At 40.2% G+C, this 22,275-nt stretch overlaps 3 protein-coding genes across 3 annotated transcripts; 1 reads left to right on the top strand and 2 right to left on the bottom strand.

The window, feature by feature from the left end:
- The first annotated feature begins 422 nt into the window (after nt 1-422).
- gamt (guanidinoacetate N-methyltransferase) lies at nt 423-4,204 on the top strand. The gene is made up of 6 exons (XM_034147226.1): nt 423-758; nt 2,367-2,512; nt 2,643-2,706; nt 3,038-3,105; nt 3,530-3,640; nt 3,933-4,204. Exons 1-6 carry the CDS (start codon nt 581-583, stop codon nt 4,071-4,073), a joined length of 708 nt encoding a protein of 235 aa, XP_034003117.1. The 5' UTR covers nt 423-580; the 3' UTR covers nt 4,074-4,204.
- A 2,192-nt stretch (nt 4,205-6,396) lies between these two features.
- On the bottom strand, nt 6,397-12,302 carry ndufs7 (NADH:ubiquinone oxidoreductase core subunit S7). Its single transcript, XM_034147225.1, has 8 exons — nt 12,287-12,302; nt 10,341-10,377; nt 9,641-9,712; nt 9,433-9,553; nt 8,997-9,176; nt 8,578-8,624; nt 7,854-7,942; nt 6,397-6,887 (listed from the first exon to the last, which is right to left on the bottom strand). The coding sequence occupies exons 1-8, from the start codon at nt 12,300-12,302 to the stop codon at nt 6,790-6,792; spliced, it is 660 nt and encodes a 219-aa protein (XP_034003116.1). The 3' UTR covers nt 6,397-6,789.
- A 1,822-nt stretch (nt 12,303-14,124) lies between these two features.
- On the bottom strand, nt 14,125-22,084 carry LOC117495739 (transmembrane protein 79-like). The gene is made up of 5 exons (XM_034147224.1): nt 21,887-22,084; nt 18,780-19,064; nt 16,151-16,717; nt 15,348-15,561; nt 14,125-14,822 (listed from the first exon to the last, which is right to left on the bottom strand). Exons 2-5 carry the CDS (start codon nt 19,051-19,053, stop codon nt 14,567-14,569), a joined length of 1,311 nt encoding a protein of 436 aa, XP_034003115.1. The 5' UTR covers nt 19,054-19,064; nt 21,887-22,084; the 3' UTR covers nt 14,125-14,566.
- Nucleotides 22,085-22,275: the final 191 nt, after the last annotated feature.

Below are 22,275 nucleotides of genomic sequence, written 5' to 3'. Positions count from 1 at the left end.
TATGGGTTACCCAGATATCAAGGGAAGCCCACAAATACAGGCCATTTCCTCCTGAGGCTAAATTGCTGTCCGCAGATTGGTTATCGGGTATGTGAAAGATATACATGGCAGGAAGTATCATAAAATAAATAGGTTAATGTTAAGGATAATGCAGGGAAGATATTTATGTGAGGCTTCATGGAAACCTTTTTATGATGTTCATTAGTTTGGCGAGTTGCCTGTGCAGAATAAGGGAGTAGGCTACTACAACACCTATGTTCAGGAAAAGACCTTTCCTGAACACTGAGCACCATAAGGTTTACTAAATTCAAATAATGTTTGATGTTGCAGAGCTAGTGAGCCAGTTATTTACCGCAGAGTGAATCATCTGCTCTACAGAGGATCTTGGACACCTCCCCCCTCCTCTGGGAATGTGTGTGAGTCTTTGACCTGCAGTGAAACTCAGGCAGTGTCAGCACTTCTGGGCCCGATATAAAGCACTGCCTCTTGCCTTTCACTCTCTTCTGAGTGGAGACAAAGTCCGACTAACAGTTCAACAGACTCCAAACAACCACCACCTTCTCCTCCATATTACTACAAAATGACCACCGCAGCTGAGCCCATATTCAGCAGTGGAGAGGACTGCAAGCCCTCCTGGCACGACGCTAGCGCCGGCTTCAATGAGACCGATACACACCTGGAGATCATGGGCAAGCCCGTGATGGAGCGCTGGGAGACCCCGTACATGCACTCCCTGTCGACCGTTGCAGCCTCAAAAGGTAAAAGTCGAGGTTCAGGAAAGCGAATGTTTGTCCATTATCGGACTCCGTAGTCCGTACTTTATTGGACTCATTTGCCCAAGCTGTTTTCTTAGGGCGATAAACAAGAAAAACACAAAATAATGTCATAAATAACATATTAGTTTTGTTAACAGTTATGCCATTCATATGTTGCTGTATAGGTGAATATATTCTCTATACACTAAAAAATTGTAGTTCCAGTGACCTGTTTTATTGTTTAGGCTACCTTTCTGTAAAATAAAGAGATTTATAAATGCAAAAAATATATATTGATTAAAACATTTTTTTAAATATGTACACATTGTAACTATTACAAAAGGAGAGAGAAGGAAAGAGCAGGAGGCAGTAATGTATACAAAAAGTATTTTCTGGGGATGTGCAAAGGTTCCCAGTATTACAACTAAATAAATATGCAAGATGCAGGGACAAAAGTCCTTAACAATAACACAAATCCATCTGCTTTATAGGAATTGGAAGTAAAATGTGCATTCATTGAAATGCGTTTGTGGACTTTTGAGATTTGGTCAATTAATTTTGGTGTGTTAATGTATGTTTTTTTTTACACATATTAAATAGTTAACATTTATTTTTTGATAAATGATATGGGGGACACGTGAGAGTGTGAGCAGCATGGTGCTCAATGCTGTGTGAGTACTACAGCAGCTGTTTCTCTACTCATGGGATCTGGCCAAGGAATATGCAGGGGAAATGGACATCTGCTTTATGTGAAAATAGAACGATCCACACACCCTCGCAGACATGTGGGAGGGGAAAGACTGTGCACTGATACTGTCTGCACAACACTGTTCAGATGCACATTTCTCTTTGCATGTTTTAAGACATACATTTATGAAACATGTAGTTTACTGTAAATGTTGGACACTGAAAGTGCATTTTCTAACCACAATGTTGTTATTGTCCACTATATTATGTTAATGCCATATGCAAAATGCATTCTAGCCATTCACGTCTTGATTATTTCTTAATTTTAAGATTCAATTGATTGATTTGACCTGCTTATTAAAGACTCAGTAAATCATCTTGAAGGGGTCAAGCGGCGACACATAGCCTATACCCCTCATCTATTTATATGCTTCTCTGAAAGGAAATGAAACCCTTTGACCTTTCTGTCAAAACACATGTTACTACCAACCAACTGGCTACAAACAACTGGCTTTCCCTCCACACCCAACACAGGGGACGTAAAAACCTGAGTGCATGGTTTTGTTAGTCCATGTGCGCAATGACTCAGAAAATAAATAATGCTAATGTTATACTACTGAGCCCTGCAACATTCAAAGTGTCATCGCAGTCATCGTTTTGCAAGAAATTCTTTGCACTCCAAACTCTTAGTTTTGAGTCTTAAACAAGTCATAATACATTCTGCACCAATTTTTACCTGCATGTGCATACTGAAATGTGTTTTATTTTTTACCACCACCAAAGACTAGCCACTATCCATCAGAATTCCTGAGAATTAACTTCTGACTAAAAATGAATGTCACAGTTGTACAAGTTTCTCTCAAAAGTAGCAGAAGCAGACTCATCTTTTCTGACGTAATTGTCTCCCTGGGTTCTGTCTGGTAGGCGGTCGGGTTCTGGAGATTGGTTTCGGCATGGCCATCGCTGCCACCAAGATGGAGTCTTTTCCCATCGAGGAGCACTGGATCATTGAGTGCAACGACGGCGTCTTTGCCAGACTGGAGAACTGGGCCAAGTCTCAGCCACATAAGGTCAGTAAAGGTCAATATTATTAGCAGGTATTGGTTTATTACAGATGTTTTGTTGCACTGCATGTTTGCACATCTAGGTTAGTGTTACTGTCCTTAAAGATGTGTACAATGTGTGGTTATGTTTGTGCAGGTCGTCCCCCTGAAGGGCCTTTGGGAGAACGTTGTTCCCACTCTGCCAGATAACCACTTTGATGGTAAGAAATCAAACCAGACAGCGTTATTAAACACCACAAGACGGTCCAACCATTTCTTCCCTTTATGCTTTCTTAAAAATCTGATGGAGTATCCGTTACCACATCAGGGTAAAAAAGTACTGCCCCGGTTTGGTCACTCAGTTTAAGTTATTGATTGCTGAAAGTCAGTGTGAGGTTGCATAATCCATTAAAGATTCCATAAAACTTCAGCTACTGGTGCACGAGATGTTGATGAACACACTGAGACATTATCCATTTCACCTATTTGACGTATAAAAGGGAACCAATCAAATGAATGCAGTCTACTAAAAATATGTCTCTCTTCTCCCAGGTATCCTGTATGACACATACCCTCTGTCAGAGGAGACATGGCACACTCACCAGTTTGACTTCATTAAGGTAAGTAGTTAAAATGTACATAAAACGATACAGTACTGTACATTACAAAACGTCCTGAAAGGATTAAAATACTGAAGGAGAATAATCACTGGATTGTTGGAATTGCTTGCATGTAAAGTGGATAAAAGCCACTCATTTATAGTTCACATTTCAATATACAGTCGTAATAATTACATTCTGATAAAAGCTGAAGTAAATGTTTTTTAATAACATTAAAATTCAATGATCTTTGAATATTATAGATACAGCAGGTCAGAAAAGCATTTGGCAACATCGTGAATATGATTGTTTAAGTTGCAAATATAGAAATAAAAAACTAATTGAGAAGCAGTATTAATACATTTAGTGTTAATATATTGTGTGGTGCACATACTGGAGTCTTCATATCCCCGGTTTAATTGATTCTTTCCGGGTGTCTCTGCAGGGTCACGCTCACAGGCTGCTGAAGTCCGGCGGCGTCCTCACCTACTGCAACCTGACCTCCTGGGGAGAGCTGCTCAAGACCAAATACGACAACATCGTCAAGATGTTCGAGGTTGGTCAGCTTCTTAACTCCTCGAGGACAAGACATTTAACTAATCAAAAACTGTATAACTTCTGTTTTCTGCACTGTGCGTGGTCCTCTTAGTTGTGATTTGCTTCCGTTGCTTGGAATGTGTATGACAACAGAAATGTTTAATGTGTCATATTTATCTATCTGTGAGTGTTTCTATCAAGGTTGTTCTGAGTACAACCTGAATTACATGTTGCAATCGTTTCAAGGTTAGCGATAAACAGCCCTGCCGGCCTCCACACACTGACCAGCGCTGTCTGTTAATGATTTTCAGGAGACCCAGATGCCTCATCTAGTCCAAGCTGGCTTCAAGAAAGAGAAGATTAGCACCACCACAATGGACATTACACCGCCCGAAGAATGCAAATACTATTCCTTCAATAAGATGATCACTCCCACCATCATCAAGGACTAAAGCCTGAAGATGCTGCTGCAACTTTTATTTTTTTTGTACCATAATGTGCCTTCTCATCTGACCCTTCTGACCTCCTGACTGTTTATTACACTATCTGCCATATCTCAATAAACGCAAGTTCTTCCGATTCAGATTGCATGTGTTCATTTTTATTACAATTGTTACAAAGGTTTTACCTTTGTGGTTTCAAATTGTTCAATTTTTCAGACCAATGTCTTCTTTTGAGTTATAGGTTTTGTTGGTCACTACAGTTCTGTCACTAAATTATCAGGCCATTAATAAATGTTATTCTTCACAGCAGACTAAAACTACATCAAACCACCAAAAATACATTTACACCCCATCTGTTTGAGGTCTTAAATCACCCAGTATCTGTCAAAAACTCCAGAAAATCTTCCTTGACCTCAATACTTTTACAAATAATGCATAATTGCTCAGCGGCATGCATCAGAAGCAGTGGGGGAACAAATCTCAAAGGTTGTTTACTTAAATAAAAGTAAAAAAACACAACACTCTGACTAACGAAACAAAATATTTTGTTAAAAGCAAAGTCTCAACATTTCTAAATGTTAAAGGTGGTGTAGGTAAGTTTGAGAAACCGGCTCGAGATACACTTTTTGTTATATTCCATGGAATGCTCTTAACATCCCGATAGCAATGAATATCTTAAGTGCTTTGACAAAAAATCCATAAAAAAATTCATCTGTGGAAGCCGTGGTACTGTAAAAAGTAGGACCAATCATTTTTAGCCGACCCGGCTAAAATAACTGGATGGCCTACCTGCCTGTCAGCCTTCCATCTGTGCACAAACTTATCTCGTGCCCTCATTGGTCATGTGCACGTTCCTGTGTGTTGGAGGAGGGGCTCTGTAAGGAAGTGGCAGATTTTCTCCGGCTGTGTATTTTCAAATTCTAGCACACTCAAGCTGGTTTTTCTCCAAAATTACCTACCCCACCTTTAACTTAGAGGTAGAGAAGTAAACTTCCCTTCAATTGTCAAGATAAAAAATATACATGATCAAGTATGTCTCCTACCAAAGTGTTATATTATTATAGATTCTATCACAAACATATATGGGACAGAAATATAGAGAGCAGTCTCTGTGGGAGTTCTTGATACAGTAGGTGTCTCCAAGAGCACACTTTGCCATAATGGTACACAGATTCACAAGCTAAAAAATGTTTTAAATCGCCTTCTTAAATACATTTAAAAAATCTAACGAGCAGTTTAAATGGATTTTCCTTTATTTACATAATTTATTATTTAAGTATTTGGATACTAACAATATGGATACTGCATGCTACACTGTTAAGTAATTGTGTAAGTATTCAATGTATAATGAAAAGCCTTCAATAAAACAATAAGTTGGCTGTAAAATTGTCCACTGAGATGGACACGGGCCGGCACAGCACACGTTTGAATATATGGTTGTAGATAACGGTGCATGTTATCACCGAATACTGGGAATAAGTGACCACCTGGTGCAGACACATTAATCATTAAATGAACGGATGACGCAACTCCAGGATGCAGTCCGGTGGGAAACCACAGCTGGCAGATCTCAAATCTGAATCAGACCAAGTTGAAATGCAAACATTTTTAAAGCAACATATCCAAATGTTCTCTGGATTCAGTTTCTAGAATTTGAAGATTTGCTTATTTTCTTTGGCATGTATTGTTATATGAATATCTTTGAGGATTTTTACTGTTGGCCCTTCTGGTGTAGGAGGAATTAAAAAAAAAACTTTTTTCCCCAATGTTCCCAGATAACACAATATTATACAAGATGACACAAAACAATACAATTAAGAACATTTTAGTTTTTTTATACATTCTTTAGTGCCGAGGTATTTCCATCTTTAGTGGAGGTATTTGACTATGAGTTCAGCCATTTGGGTTTTTGGATCCTCTATGAGATGCAGCTGTTTTTAAAGAACCAATATCTCCATTAAGTTCTCAATTATGGTATTAGCTCATTTGTTACAAATACAGGATATTGTAGTAAATACATGCCAGATCTTTTTTGAGGCAATTCAGAAAGTGTCACCATCATAGAGTTTGTGTGTCACCTCAACGTCCTGCTGAGCCCACATCTCGGTCACAATTCCTTTTGGATTTTTACCAATTGATTGTCTTCTTTTATCCTCTTTAAAAATGTGAATACGAGGTGTTGCTATTTTTTTTTAAATAATGTTTGATAATTTATTCATTATATCACTATTCATCCAGGTATCGGTGCTGGTGACAACAGGAGCCACCTTGTGGTTTGAACTTGGCCTGACTGGTCACAGTGGGAAGAATGACACACAGTATGACAAAATAATGTGTTTTCACGCGAGCCCAGTTTATTCACAACAATATTTAAGATAGAACAGGATAACTTAAACAATTCTATGGTCTTGTTGTATGTTGAGAGATGGCTAAAAAAAAGGAAAACAATAATGTAATTGTTTCAAACTAAAGTGTGGGTTATACACCAACATGATTTCCCTGCAACAGAAACAGTCTCCATAATTAAAACTGAACAAAAGAAGCAGAAAAACTGAGTGACAGCTGCTGTTAGGTTGAAAATAAACAGCAGTGCACCGAGTGTAAATTACAGTAATGATTTTATTGAAGTTAGTTCCTGTAGCTCTACATGGAGGAGGAGCCGCGCTCCAAATGAAACCAGAAATACACCATTTACATACCAGATACAGAGACATATATTACACATTCACTTCCTATACCAGATCTTAATCTTCCTCTCACGTTTGATTTTCTTCTGCAGCTGTAAAGTCCCGTAGAGGAGAGCCTCTGCAGTGGGGGGGCAACCTGAAAACAGAGCAATTCTTATTACTCATACTGACAGCAAGAAAATACCAAGCAGTTTTCATGTACTATATTAGTTATTACAATAAAACAAGTACTGCCATTACTACAAATATTACCAGTATTTATTAATAATTCAATGATTTGGTAATAGATCGACCCCCGCCACTATCAATGATAACAATAATACAGTTGATAGTGCTTCAACTACTACTACTACTACTGAGATAGTTATAAACTTCTGTGTTTTTTAATGAATCTGATCCTACATTTTTGAAGCCACGTCAATACAAATGTTATGTTAGTATTGACTTTGGCGGCCCCTGTCGACAAAAGCAGCAACGCCTCGTGCCGTAAAGATATGCAGCTGCCAGACTCCTTTTAGAAAACCTCTCATTTTACAGCAGCAGGGTCTGACCCTCTGCCCCTCTCACCCCCGTTAAGGTTTCTGGTCACTTGCAGGTCATAAATCGTTGAGCGGATGTTGCAATGGCAGGTATTTAGAATAACTTAGAAAATTGTCATTATTTAGCTGAGAGTCGTGTTTGCTCATGTTGGTCTATCTGTACTGCATTGAGACTGTTTCAAAACTATTTCAGCAAACAAAACAACAAATGTGTGATTGTTGTTCAGAAAAGGATTTCCATAAGATTTTGGAACCTGGTTGCAGAAATCCACAAACGCATCAGTGACAGTGAATGATTTCTGGGCGATGAGGTTGATAAGCAGTAAGTCTTTTATTCCAACCTAAAGATGTTTAAAATTGGTTTGGGTCAGGGCTTTGTGCAGGCCAGTCAACTTCTTCCAAAACAAACTCTTTTCATATTTCTTCACGTGCATTTGTGCACAGGGGCATTTACTGTTCATCATAAAGTGTGTGTTTGATATGCCCTCATTTTAAAGGACAGTTTAAAAAAACTAAACCATTTTGTAGATTTGATCAGTAACATATCGTGCACTAATGTTTACCTGGAACATAAATGTCCACTGGTACAATTCGGTCACATCCTCTGACCACAGAGTAGGAGTAATGGTAGTAGCCTCCTCCGTTAGCACAGCTGGAAAAGCATCATTTTGGAAAACACCGTTAGGTATTGAGACAATTACAGTTAAGGTTCAGACTCTAAACAATAGGTATTTAAAAAGCTATTTAAGTGCAAAAAAAAACATTTAACTTTAAGCACACCATGACAACAATGAAAGATACAAAGATTTCAGGTAAATTCTAGAGACCATAAATCAGAAAGAAGAACACTGGATAAACTAAATCACAGCCAAACTAAACATTAAGGCAGGTGTTGGGGCATAGAATATAATTAGAATTGGGAGGGATGAAACCCTCTTTAATGGTCACACATGCACAGCACACAGCACACAGTGACATTTGGCCTCTGCATTTAACCCATCCTAGTACCAGGAGTCTAGTAATAGGAGCAGTGGGCAGCTATTGTACAGCGCCCAGAGAGCAATGGGAGTGAGGGGGGAAGGGGGGTGTCCAGTGCCTTGATCAAGGGCACCACGGCAGGGCAGGAAGAGGTGAACTGGGACCTCTCCAAGTAGCAGTTCACACTCCATATTTTAGGTCTGGTCGGGGACTTGAACCTACAGCTCCCAGTCCAAGTACTGACTGAGCCACTGCCGGACATGAAGAGTATTCAGTGAGAAAGAGAAGAGAAGACTGCTGTTAGCATACCTTCCCATGGAAATCACGTATCTGGGCACTGGCATCTGGTCGAACACCTGTTGAAAAGAAGACGCACTTCAGTCACTCTTATATAAAGTCTGACTAAGACCTAAATCCGTCCTCTCGGCTGGAGGGAGGCTTCGTGCCAGTCTACCGATCCAGCGACAGGCTGGTCATAATCCAGACGGCAAATAAACAGCTATACTGTTCTCAGAGCACCCGTCATGCAGAAACAGAAGTCTGAGAGAGCTGCAGTGAAAACTGACAATGTCTGAGCAGGAAATCCAGTTTTTGGAAAAGTTTTCCTCCATACCACAGAGCTGAATGAGATCTGAGACAGTGTTTGGGGTCTGCTGTTTGGAGCGTGATAAGTTACACTTATTTCAATATTAAACAGCTGCTATTACGTCCCACCATTTCCCCCTTACCTTCCGCAGAGCAGGAGCCATTTTATTGGTCAGTGTTCCTGCCACGATCATGACATCAGACTGGCGGGGACTTGCTCTGAACACCACTCCGAAGCGATCCATGTCGTAACGAGGCGCCGCCATGTGCATCATCTCCACTGCGCAGCATGCCAGGCCAAAGGTCATAGGCCACAGAGAGCTCTGAAGGATGAGCACAGCAGAGACATCAAGACCAGCAACACAGGTAGAGATGCATTAATATATCAGCTTTAAACGCACAATATGCTATTTCTATCTGCTAGGGTTCCCTCGATTAAAAACAATCAACAAAGACATCTAACTTTGTGGTACACCCCTCAGCAGTAACATCCCAGGTCACGAGACAGAACAACTGCAGACATCAGTCCACTCCACATATGTAGGTGTAAACACTCCCAACATCCTCTCATCTACTCACCCTGCGGGCCCAGTTCATCAGGTCGTCCATCTTGGTGACAACATAGTCCCCCTTGCTGGTGGCTACAGCTGATGGTTTAGCTGCTGCCACTGCCGTGCTCTGCTCTCTGACTGGAACCAAGCTGCAACAGAAGGACAGAATATTTCAACTTTGTACACAGTGTTTACAGAGTAAACATATTTACTCCAGAGTTTCTCTGGTAACTCACCTCGTGGTGGTATTCTCTTTTTTTGCAATGTTGTGCAGACTCCTTTGATGAACAGCAAATACTGAAATGGGCCTGGGGAAAAATGTATAAGCATGTTAATTATAACCTATACATATGTAAAAACAGTCAATGAAATCCCAGTCAGTTTCACAAGAAATGTAATTCTTCAGTGCGATGACAGACACTGTGTGTGATGGACAGATGGGCAGATTTTATATGAGACGATGATTTAGTTTGAGCTCCCTAAACTTGATGCCGCTTTAAAGGATTACCTTGACTGTTCCACACACACAGGCTGAGCTCTCCTGCTGCCAGAAGAAAGACTGCACAGCCCGTAAAGCACAGACAGTGTTTCAGCAATTGCTTTCAAGAGGATTGTTTCCGTTTGTTATTCTCTTCAATGGGAAACAATCTGACCCCTACAGTATCAGTGTAACTTGACCTACTGTGTGATGTGGTAGATATGGATATTTTTGGAGAATATCCCACTTAGCATTAACTGCCTGCAGAGTTTGAATTTAAAGTTAGATCTTTCTTATAGCTGCAGGCAAGCAATTCAAGCTTCTTCTTTTTTTTTTTTTTACCAGAAAACGATATCCACTCCTGTTAAAGTTATAATAATAAAGCAGCTGTAGGACAAGGAGCTGAATTAAATTAAAGGTGAAGATTGAAACAAAGAAAATGTGTGCAAGTTTCTTACCTTGTTGAAAAGCAGCCGAACATGGCCAGACGAGGCGCTGCAAAGATAAAAGCATATCCCAAATTGAATAAATTGTATAAAACAGTGATATAATGCAAATACTTAACATGTTTTAACAGCTGTATTTTTCAATCTTTTTTGTGATCTTGTTTGAACAGTGCATTCAGGTGTAACATTACTAGTTATTTTTGCAGTACTCACTGCTAAATCTGGACATGGTGGTCTCTACTAGAGATTATTGTGCGATCCTCCTCAGAATCATCTTTTACAATTTACAATTCACAATTCAACTGTAAACGATAAGGTTACCCCTTGTTACGCTGTACTCAGTGGCGGCTCTAGAGTATTTTTGTTGGGTAATCTATGGTAGGGCTAACCCATACAGTGGTGGGGCTCAAGTCAGTATTTGCAATGTAATTACATACACGCTATATCGCCACCCTTGACAGTGAAACGCCACGCGTGAGGTTTAGATTATTTCCCTGTCTCAATCCAAATTGAACTGTATGAAATAAAAAGGCACATTAGTCTTGTAGTAAATAAGGAGGGCGACCTGGAGCCAATCCTGCAATTTCCCCTCAGGTAAAAGGCATGCTGAAAACCTAACCCCTGCAGGGGGGTCTGGGGGGATTCTCCCCCAGGAGATTTTTTAAAATACTAACATAAAATACACATTCTGGTACTCTCTTGAGAAGAAAATAAATAAATCTATTTCTACACGACATATTTAAAAAAATGAATGGCATTTTAGTTTTGTGTGACTTTGTTCTGAAAGCTGAACCTGCTGCAGCAGTGCTGCTCCTCACAGAGAGAAGAGGGAAGAGGCTGTGTGAATTACTTTACATTGTGGATAAGGGTGGATAGCCCCCATTGTTCTGTGTGTCAAAATGAAAGACAGCCCACACACCTATCATTCATCAAACCGTGGGGTCTTATTTCATTACGTGTTGATTTCTATCAACACGTAATGTTGTATCGATGTATATAGAGATGTACTACAGCAAAAGTATTCTCCGTCGGGACTTCCTGCAACAACACCACGCCGTTATCGTGATTCTGATTGGCCAGAAGACATTATCAAAGATGTTTTATTGAGAAGACGATCACTACGTGACAAAAGTTTTCAAAACCGTTTCTAGTCTTCGGTATTTCCAGACAAGTGGCTACTGAAATCAATCTCACTAACTGCTGTTAGTCTGTGCAATTTACTCCGCGCGAGTTGGCGGACTTTATTTTGCTTACTTTAACATAATTTTTCATGGTGGGGCTAAGCCATTTCTTGGTATGGCTGTAGCCTACCCCAGCCATACCCTGGGGCCGCCACTGGCTGTACTGTATAATAATACAAAATAATACAGTAGTCAATAACCACAAGAGACCCATTTGTTACTGCTTTAGATGCTGCTAGGCGTGTTTAAGGCACGCCGAATCTGAGAGTAGCCTTGGTGGAAACCTTTAAAACCCTTAAATTATACTTGGCGCAGCATAAGGTTCGCAGAAAATGATGAGAAACCCTGACTGGCTTCAAGGGGAGTTTGTTTTGACCATCGTATCCATTGACGAGGACACGTACTGTGGCTAACGACATGTTTGGCATGGTTGTCCACCCCCAATGTAGATGCAAACGTACTAACATAACTGAAATTGATTGGTTTAAACAATGCGTGTCGTTATATTGTTAGCTAAAGTTAGCTTGCGCTTTGACTGTTACTTGAATGCATCTGGAAATCACGTAAGCGCTAACCCAGTTAGTCGCCATGCTAACGCCGACAGAGCAAGGTCAGTGTGCGCATTCAATAAAGTTACAAATCCGAGTGACGACACAGTCAAAACGGTGAGTAGCGTATTATATATGTTTAGTTGTTTATATACCGTTATTAACATACGCATAGAAACACCGTAATGTTTATTAAAAAACATTTTTGTTAGATCAAAACATCATTTACCTGCTAACGCTGCCATCTTTGGGATTCTGGTTACGTCAGACTGCTTCCTGTATGAGCTCGAGCTACAGAGGGCGCTGCTGTAACAATGACAACCAGTTTATCTAACCACAGAGGGTCATAAGGTTACAGAGCATTACGAGAAATATAGTTCCAATTAGCCTTAATTCTGAGTTTTGTATTCTTTATTTTAAGGGAAATATGGTGGTCATATCTAACCAGTAAATGTAAAGAATATTGACACAATACAATGGCAGAATAAACCTTTACAAATCACCAAGTGTAATATGTAGGCAATTGTAGGTTGGCTGACACACACTGACTACTGACTACTGACTTGTGGCAATGTGACTTTTTAAAGTATGATTTTTAAAATAGATTTTTTTTAAAACATTATGTAAAGATATACATTACAATTGAAACTAAACTGTTAAAATGTAGTATTGTCACTGAATATGTTATGGATTATTTTTTATCTTAATAAGTGTCTCTACAGAGGTGCAGAGGCAGAAAGTGGCTGAACTATTGGCCAATGATTTATGTGAAACATATTTAATAGCCCTTATCAACTCCTTCAAATGATGTAACACATAATAATTGACTTACTTTAAACACCAAATCATATGCAAAGCCTATTTATCTGAACTGACAATTTGCCTTTTAGGGAAGAGCTGTTTTACTTCCTGGAGGGTAATATGTGAACAAATCATTCTCATGAACGGTGCTTATTTTACATAATTTACAAATTAAGTTATTAAGTTAGTCTTTCAAACAACTGGTTCTGTGTTTTCATTTTAGAGGTAAGGACTAGACGGTGACCCATATAATCAAATGGAGCAGCTTTGCTCAACTGGTAGAGCTGCTTTCATGTGTTGTCAAAACAAACACATTTATTTAAGTACACATTACAGACATGTCAGACAGAAAAAAATGTGTATGATGAATAATCCCTACATTACTTAAAACAGTTTTTGTTATAGGTTTTAAAAAACAGACATTTTGTTGACATGAGTGTACTGTCCCTTTATTTAATGGTATTTATTGTTTAACTTTATATAGTTTCTGTACTGTTAACTTTTTATACTGTTTTCATCCATTTTTCACATTTAAACAAATTAATGTTTCACCTTTTTTAGAAAAATCTCACAAGTAAATTAATCAAAATACATTAATAAATTAAATGTGGACAAGTTTCAACAGTAATTTGTAGAGAGAGCTTGTGGGTCGGGTACTTTAAGAGACATTTAAAACAACTTCAGACTTAAATAATAAATCTGACCTGTATGAAAGAAACATTAACATTTAGTTATAAGGAAGTAAAAATGGACGCATTTTGAAGTGCAGAAAGACACTGAAGACACTGTCAGCACTGAGTTTGTTAAAGAAAACGTTTCAGTCGGCCGTGGACCTTCTACTGCGTATGGGAATTAAACCCTTTCTTTCATTGCATTGGTAAAAGCAAATCAATCTTAGCTTTTGAGGCTGACGAATGTTATATGAATTGCCTTTAATTAAAGTAATTTGGAAAGCTTTTAAATCTTCTATTCACTCAATGCTGAAAAGTAAGAGAGTGCAGCCGTCTTTAGCATCGTGTTTTTGTTTTGGCCTTAGTCTATGGCATAAACTTAGCGAGTGGCATCAGCAGCAGTGAGAGCCAGCAGGGTGGAGAAGATGGAGAGCAACCAGAGAACATCGAGAGCATGTTATCACATAATGACAGCCCAGCAATGAAAACACACTGCTGTGTCTCCAGGAATAGCTGCTCAGTCAAACTGGTCAAAGTAAGCGAGGGAACTGAAAACTGTCTGGAAAAGATGAAAAGACGTTTTTACAAATGGCTTTTATTCTGTCTTCATCATGTACACACTTTTTGGACAAGTTAAAATAATAATACAGTCTTACAATAGCAGTTGCTTTTGCCTGTGGTTTTTTAGGTCAAACCAAATTCAGCCATATAAAAAGCAGGGTTTTTAAGTACTTGGAGTTCAAAACATTAAATATAGGCACTGGAATTGCTTAAAAGGACAAAGGTTTTAAGACAACAGTATTGTTCAAAGGCATCCTCCGCCACTAGCAGGGAAAGAGCGTTTGCATTTCAGATAATAAGCATGAATCCACGTTAACAAAATCCTGTATAGGAGGAGCAAAATTACAAGTTAAGCTGTCACAGACTGGGAGGTTATAGTGGCAGCGTGTGGTGCTGTGCTGAGTTGCAGACCACAGGAATGGCCTATTTTAGGAAAAGATCTCCTCCTCTGAAAGAAGAAAGCACAGCTCGACTCCTCACTGAGCGTCCAGGATGTCTGTGGGTAGGATGTCTGGTTTGCCACTCGGGCTCTGTGATGTCTCCCCTGACCAGGAAGAGGGGGTGACCTGATTATAGAGGACGTCCTGAGAGACAAAAAGTGGCTCTTTGAGATTTAGGGTGTACATGAGGAACAGATTGAGAGCCACCATGGCGAAGAGTGGGAAGAAGGTCAGGCCTGATCCGAAGCCTCTCCAGGAGCTGCACGCGTTCAGGCTGACCCAGTAAACCAGCCTGTAGAGGATTAAACAAGACACAGGAAACTAGATCAAGTTCAAACTTCACTGATAAAAATCACAACCGCCCTGACAGTGTTTCATTGAGCATGATTACTAAAGCCTGGCTCACTTCAGCAGAAATGTCTATATCCAGAAATCCTGACCCAGTAACTTCAGTTAATCCACAGATCTTGTTGTGATCAGTTTCATTTTGCAACTATTTTCTTTCTACCAAACTGAACCTGCCAACCATCACATAAGAAAGCGGCTTATACTCATTAGTTTGCAGGCTTCGGTTAGTAGAAGGAAAATAGTCCCTACATGAAACTGCTCACAACAATCTATGGATATCTTTTTAGTAACTGGTTCATGATTTCTGGAGAGAGACATTGTTGAGTTTTTCACACCAAAAAAAGTGTAATTCCAAAATTAAATAGCACTACAGTTGGAGGAAAAATATGTAGTTTTGATCTGGGGTTAGATGCCCCTTTAAGTAACAGTTTCAACACAAAGATTCCCCTGGTCCCCCTTTGAGCCTCACCTCCCGAAGATGAACATGGCGACCAGAATGGGCACCAACTTCAGCTGGTCTTGAGGCAGCAAAGCGGCCATAACGACGAGGTTGAGGACGTAGAGGAGTAACTGTTCCAAAGACGCCGTGACAAACCGCTGGTGCAGAGCCCGTCCTCTGGGAAACGTTTCCTGCAGACTGAAGGAGGCTGTGCAGAACTGGCACACTGCACCCATCAGCATCGCTGCCAGGGACGAAAGAGCAATGAGTCAGTTAGCATCTTGAACAAACGCCATTTTTACAAAAACAACTCCTAGCTGCACTTAATTTCCTCTGACAACATTAGCGGCTTTGTCATTATAATATCTTAATTTGAATACAGCAACTGCCGGCAGAATAGCCTGCATGCAAATCCTCCTTAGTGAAACCAACTTGACAAATGGGTGAGAGGGAAATGACCTGGAGAGGATTTGGTCTGGATGTTTTTTGCCACCTGCCCTCTGGTTTCTGGAAACCCCAGTTGGAAAGTGATTAAAATATTCTGAAACAAGTAGGCCACAGCCTAGGAGAGGAAAGAAGCAGCCAGCCTCTTATTGTAGTTTCCATTTAAAGCTGTGTGCAGGGCAAGGAAATTATGCTTCTCTGCAGAGGCCCGGGGAGACGTCTGCTGCACTGAGGTTAGAAGCACATGAAATTAAAGGGGACAGGAGACATTGAAGCATTCCGAGACGAGGCGGCCAGACAAACCAAATCCTCTCTTAATCTTTATCTCTCATTTGTACCGATCACATGGCTGTTTTTTCAATGTTAGTGTGCTGGTGTGTGAAGCGTACCTAGCAGGATGGGGATGGCGGCCACAACACAGCAGCAGAAGGTGAACACGATGCGGCTGGCTATGTCGGGGCAATCTGGGGCTCTAATGGGGACGTAGAAATAGAGTGCATAGAGGATCCCGGCTGCACACAGAAGAGAGGCCAGGACTGAGAAGAAAGCAGGAACTCGGCCGCTCTGACAGCATTTACACTGGCAGCAGCGGCAGCAGCACTGTCCCCGATCTGAAGCCTCCTCTGCGGCCTCGCAAGTCTCTCCTGGCCCCTCTGAGCTCCACACTGCCAGCTCAACACTCTCTGGCGGGGGGCCTATCAGAGGTTGACCTTCATCAACAGTGCAGTCAAGATTGGTGGATTCTGGGCTCCATCTCGGTGTGTCTGTGCCATTGGGAATGTCTCCCTGAGAGGCCGGGGTTGGAAAGCTGATGCAGTTTTCCGTGGCAGCGTCCAAATTGTGTGCTGTGATAATGGGACTGGAAAGATTTTGATCCAGCTCCCCCTCCTCCTGCTGATCGGCTCCTGGATCCTCTGGGTGGTCGCCATCGGGAGGCTGGTGTCCGGGAGCGGAGCCTGTGCAAAGCAGAGCAGATTTTAATACACAATCCTAAACCATAAGTTAAAATGATAAGATAAGATATGACTTGTTCTCATGCAGTAGTATTGCATACAGCTGCATTCAACGTCAAACAATCTGTAGCCAGAGGCAGACTAAAACATTACAAGAACAAACAATACAAGAAGAAGATATATAAAACAATATTGCCTTGTAAGACCATACAAACAAAGGCATTATATAACACATACTGAGAGCATTTAGCTGCAGACTCACACTAATCAATCACTCCCTTACTGCTTGTCGACCCTGGGTCTCAAGTAACATTTTGGATGGCAGGATTAACCTATTAGGAGGCCCCGGGGCAAAACTGCTGTTGGGCCCCTATTGAGCTGCCCTGCCCCCGTCCGCACTTCCTCCACGTTCCCACAGTTACATGGGACACAAAAACCAACCAGTAGTCCTGCTGAAACATGATCACTAGTTTTTGTGTCAACTAGTTGTGATAATTTGACTAAACATAAACCATTTAAGAGTATGCATCACATAAAGACTATCAGGTAAAGTGAAGCAAGAGCCCTATATCTGAAAAATGACTGAGCATTTAAGCACTTCTGGGCAGTAAATGGTTTTATTGAATGGGTTTTATGTTTAGAGTCCTCAAATAAGGTCTGTGGTTAACACAAATTGAAGAGATTTCCATATTTTTTTCAACAACATATATCAGTAAATACCCCACTTGAATTATGAAGCTTTCATGTCTTCAGAAATAGGGTTGGTAACAAGCGGTTAAATCATACCACTAAACGTTGACACGCGGAGTCCACATTTAGTTTAGTGGTGGTTGTGAAGTCATGTGGCCGTGGTGTAGTTCTTTTTCAGCCATACAGTAACTTTCTACTTGAGGTAATTGTATTCACACTTTAAACACGGTTAACAGATTATATAAAAAGATTATTCTGCCTAAAAAATGTGTACGTTTTTATAAACAACAGAGCTTATTATTGCTATTTTGTTAAATTGATGAATAGTTATTTTTAGCTTTGAATGATTACAATCATATTATATATAACCAAGTTTAGTTTAGTTTACATCAAGAAATTCGCAGCAAATTGCAGAAAGTAGAATTGTGGACATCTACAGATGGTCACTCATCCTTTAAAAGGGTGTTTTCATTGTTGCAATAGGCAATTGTATTGACGTCTTTTAAACATCAGAATATTTTCCCCTGGTTCAGGGGTTGCAAACATTTCACATAAAGGTCATGCAGCACAATAACCAACTGTCTGCCTTAAACTCATCTCCTGTCTGTTTTGACTTAAGAGCAAAACAAAAAAATGTCATTGTGTCATGCACAAGCCCAGTCCACATGGACTTCATAAGACACCACAACTGCTGTTGCAGTGGGGAAATGTCGAAAAACAACATGAAACAGACAAAGCACTTTGTCTCATGTCTGGAGATGGACAAATAGTATCTACTCCACCAAGAAAAGGCTCCTTTCCTAAAACACAACTGCCGGTTTTGTTTTGTCTGTTTTAATGTTTCAGAGAAGAACACGAAGAAGGACAAGTTAGAATGTCCTAGAATACTGAGTTATGAAACAGGAAGTCTTTCATCTCAACTAACAAAGCCCTTTCTCTTCATGTTGCCTGTTTCTAAAGCAAATGGTAATGTACCTGAGTGAGACTGTATCTGGACCCAACTTACTACTGATTATAAGGAGACAAGATATTAAGAAAGGTTTTTCAAACCTCTCAGTGCTTTGTTATGACATCACCAGCAAAATAAACAAATAATGATATGTCAACCTGTATGGACATTTTAATTGCAAGGCATTAATGTTGATTTTGTCCAGAGCTCCTGCAGGTAGTGCTACACATCTGCTCAATTAGAAACTGCTTTTATTGTGCGATGCTTATTATCTGCTGCCCTGCTTTAATCAGCCCTGACTCTCAACTCTCTTTGCTTTCAGTCTGGACTCAAACTCCACTTCAGCCTCTGCTAATTTGCTCTGGCTTTCCCTCAAATCCTGCAGCCCTGTGAGACAGACAGAGAAAAGAGGCTCTAATAACTCACTCCTCGGCCGATCGGTTGCTGGTGGCTGTTCAAGGGAGCGCTGGGAGCCGGAGACGGAGTGGGAGGACGAGTGCAGCTCCTCCACCGAGGATTCTGGGCTGTCTGACACCGGCGCCAGAGAGATCTGCGTGTCCAGGTCCAGGAAGGGGGAGAAGGAGAGCCGGGTGGGGTCTATGTCCTGGAGCTGGTTGATGATGTCACTGATGGACTCCTTCATGCTGTCCAGCTCCTTCACGTTCTGCCCGTTAGCGGCCTGAGGCCCCGAGGTGCTCATAGTCACACAGCCTGAGAGGAGGAGGGCCAGACACAAAAACAAGACCAGAAACCGTTAAAAACACAAAACCAGGGACACACAGGGTCGTAAAACCTACTCCATTTTCTTCAAAGTGTTGGAGAGTCGGAAGTGGCGCATGCCTTTAAAAAACACCCATTTATCTTTTATTAGATTCACTATTCACTTTCTTTTAAGCAGCCAGTAGCATTTCAAAGTGCCTTTCAAAATATTACAAAGAGAGGAGAGTTGTTTTTAGATATTATCTTTTTATATTTTATTTGTTCCCCTTTCTTATACCTGTGAAGCTCTTTATAGCCTCTGATTTTAAAAACCTTCAGTTCACCAAAGGCACAACAGCCCTCTAAATTAGACAAGTATGGATCCTTAAAACTCAAAGACTGTTGGGACTTTATGTGGAGTGATGTCAAACTGGTCATGTGGGAAAGGGGCTTTTTTTTGGTGAATAAAGGAAATCACCGTTGATATCTTTGTGGATGGTTGTAGAATATCAGCACCGACAGCTAGTCAGTATCTTACTCTTCAACGTCACGCTGCGTGTGCATGTTTGAACTGTTTTATGACATTTTGGCTCAATATTCTGTTTTATTATTTGTCATGCTTTTGCTATTAGTTTTGTTTGTTTGTTTTTGTCTTTTAAAACCGGGCCCCACGTCTTATAACTTAATGCTGAAGTCACTTTTGATTGATTCCTTTTGAGGATTGATACATTGATCTTAACAGTGATATTGCTTCAACTGGAATTAAATTCCTGAAATCAGTGTTTCTAAAATCTTGGATATGAACTTACATGGAACTATATCATAAAGCAATATTTCAGCACCATACTTCCCAATCTGTAAGGCCTCTGACCCTGTATGTCAGGTTATGACCTCGGTGTGGTCATGTGGTTGTGAGCCATGCTCTTTGTCTTCCAGGATTTTTAGGGATAAAAATGTCATGTTGAATATGTGTTTAGGGAAAGGTAGGTGTGTCCAAAATGTAAATTGAGAGATGTTTAAAGGAAGTAACCATATGTAACTACTCACATGTAAATAGCAAACTAAGAAAAAAGGAATACATGAGTTTCTGTAATGTAAACTATTATTTTGAGGCATTGAATTGTTCCTACTGTCAATCCCCTGATCACCCCATGACTCATTCTGACAGACCTTACAATGAAGTACAGAGAGTTTCAACATTAAGGAACAGGAAAGATGCTGGTCTTTGGGTATATGAAAGGTGCTATTTAAATGTAAGTAATTATTATTATTAAGATGCTGGAGATGCAGAAGGTCCCTATACAGCAGCAAATTGTGACCTAAATAAACCCTGCCCTAAATGCAGCGGTAAGCATTTGGGTTTTGGGTGAGATGTGAATAAACCACCCACTGCATCTACAGTGTTATAGAAGTGATGCCCCTTCATTTTGTACAATGTTTACAGACCATGGGGGAACGTTCTCCATCAGAAAAATATTATACTTGCAAAATGTGGGATATAAATAAATGTTTTTCTGTTAAATGTGTTTTTTTGATCTTTTAATACCCTTGATTTGTCCTAAGGAGGGCCCTGACCTCTGTAACATCACATCAGAAAGGATACTGAGAAATAACACAAAGCAGGTTTATTGCTATAAGATAAGTAAGTAAATGTAAAAATATCATGATTTATGTAAGGATAACCCAGGTTTGCATAATTTGGTTAGCACTGGTGGAAAGTAACTAAGTACATTACTTGATACTCCATTTTATGTTACTGAATAGTTATTCTGCACTAAATAGCCTATTGTATTTCTTACGCCAATATTTTTATACTATATATGATGAGATTAATTTATAGAATATGATGCATTTTAGTCCAACAGCACATGAAACAGTTACAATTAGCTAAATTGTTCACATGATCCATGACACTGGCCGTTTAAATCTACATAATGAGTACTTTAAATACTTGAATAACATTTCGTGGGCAATACTGATGTATGTTTGAGTGAAGGGCTTTTGTAATTGAGTACTTAATAAAATCGCTGCTTGTTCCTTGATACGTCCTATGAGTAGCCTTTCGGTAATTTCTTACAAAAAACTTAATTCGGTAAAAGTAAGCTATAGTAGGCTACAATCAAATGATAAACGCGTCCGACAAATGACTGTAAAATAAACCATGCGCCTTTGTCGGTCTGCCGTTATTTGGAACTGCATGCTGCCTTTCAGAGGTTTTCATTAACATCTGCAGATTCAGTTTGGAGCGTTTTCTTCTGGATGTTTTTGGCGCACATCCAACAGTGGCGCAGAATCTGCACGCAAAATCTTCGGCAGGGATCTTATCATCTTTCTCCAAATAAATGGGCACGATACCATAGAGCGCACATAAGGCTCATTTGGGCTTTAATGTCGAAGAGGAGTAAATCTCGCTGGTTATCAGAGCTGGCTTGGATGTGGAAACGCGCGTAGGGGGCAATGTGATTTACTGCCCGTAGGAAAAAAAACACGTTTCTCCCGCTGCTGGGTAACTCTCTCTAACAAAATGTGTTTACAATTTCTCATACACACAAGCAAGTAAAGTCTGGACTGGTATGGTTTTGAATAGAGGCTGCAGGAAATGCCTAATTTGGTGATATATAAATCAAACGCGCCCGCATGAATGTGCGCGTAAAGGACACACTAGTTTTTCTCAAATAGCAGCAGCGCTGAAACCTTATATTAAGTGGCCATTCAGCAGCAATTACAGCAGTTAAAGTCGGATTTCAGGCACAAATGTGATTGAATACAACTCCATGAAATGCCTTCCAAGCGGGGTATTCTACTAGAAGCATGCGGCATATAAATGGACTTACTTTTGTCGGAGGTTGCAGAGTATTTGGTGAGTTTACTCTTCTGGCAGAAAAAAAAAACTCTCTCCGTCCTTCTCTGCCTTTCTTCCCTCCCCCTCAGTTTGCTTTTTGTCTTCCAGGATCCTGAACTTCTGAATCAAATTTCAGGTCGGACAAAATACTAGCATTTTCCTCCGCCCACAAGAGTTTTTTTCTTTCCTGGGTACCATGTCCAACACCATATGGAGCAAATAAAGCCCGAAGAGGAGGAGGGGGAGGCACAATCTCTCAGTTTACCTCCAAATTCAACACTAACAATCACATCATCACAAAAACGAGTTTAACTAAACAGGACAGTAAACATTAACTCTCAAACTAAAGCTCAGTGATCCTTGTATTTTCCTACGTGTACT

The sequence above is a fragment of the Trematomus bernacchii genome, unplaced genomic scaffold (assembly GCF_902827165.1).
Source record: "Trematomus bernacchii unplaced genomic scaffold, fTreBer1.1, whole genome shotgun sequence".
NCBI lineage: Eukaryota > Metazoa > Chordata > Actinopteri > Perciformes > Nototheniidae > Trematomus > Trematomus bernacchii.
The sequence above is the reverse complement of the archived record's forward strand: the minus strand, read 5'-3'. Positions and strand labels throughout refer to the sequence as shown.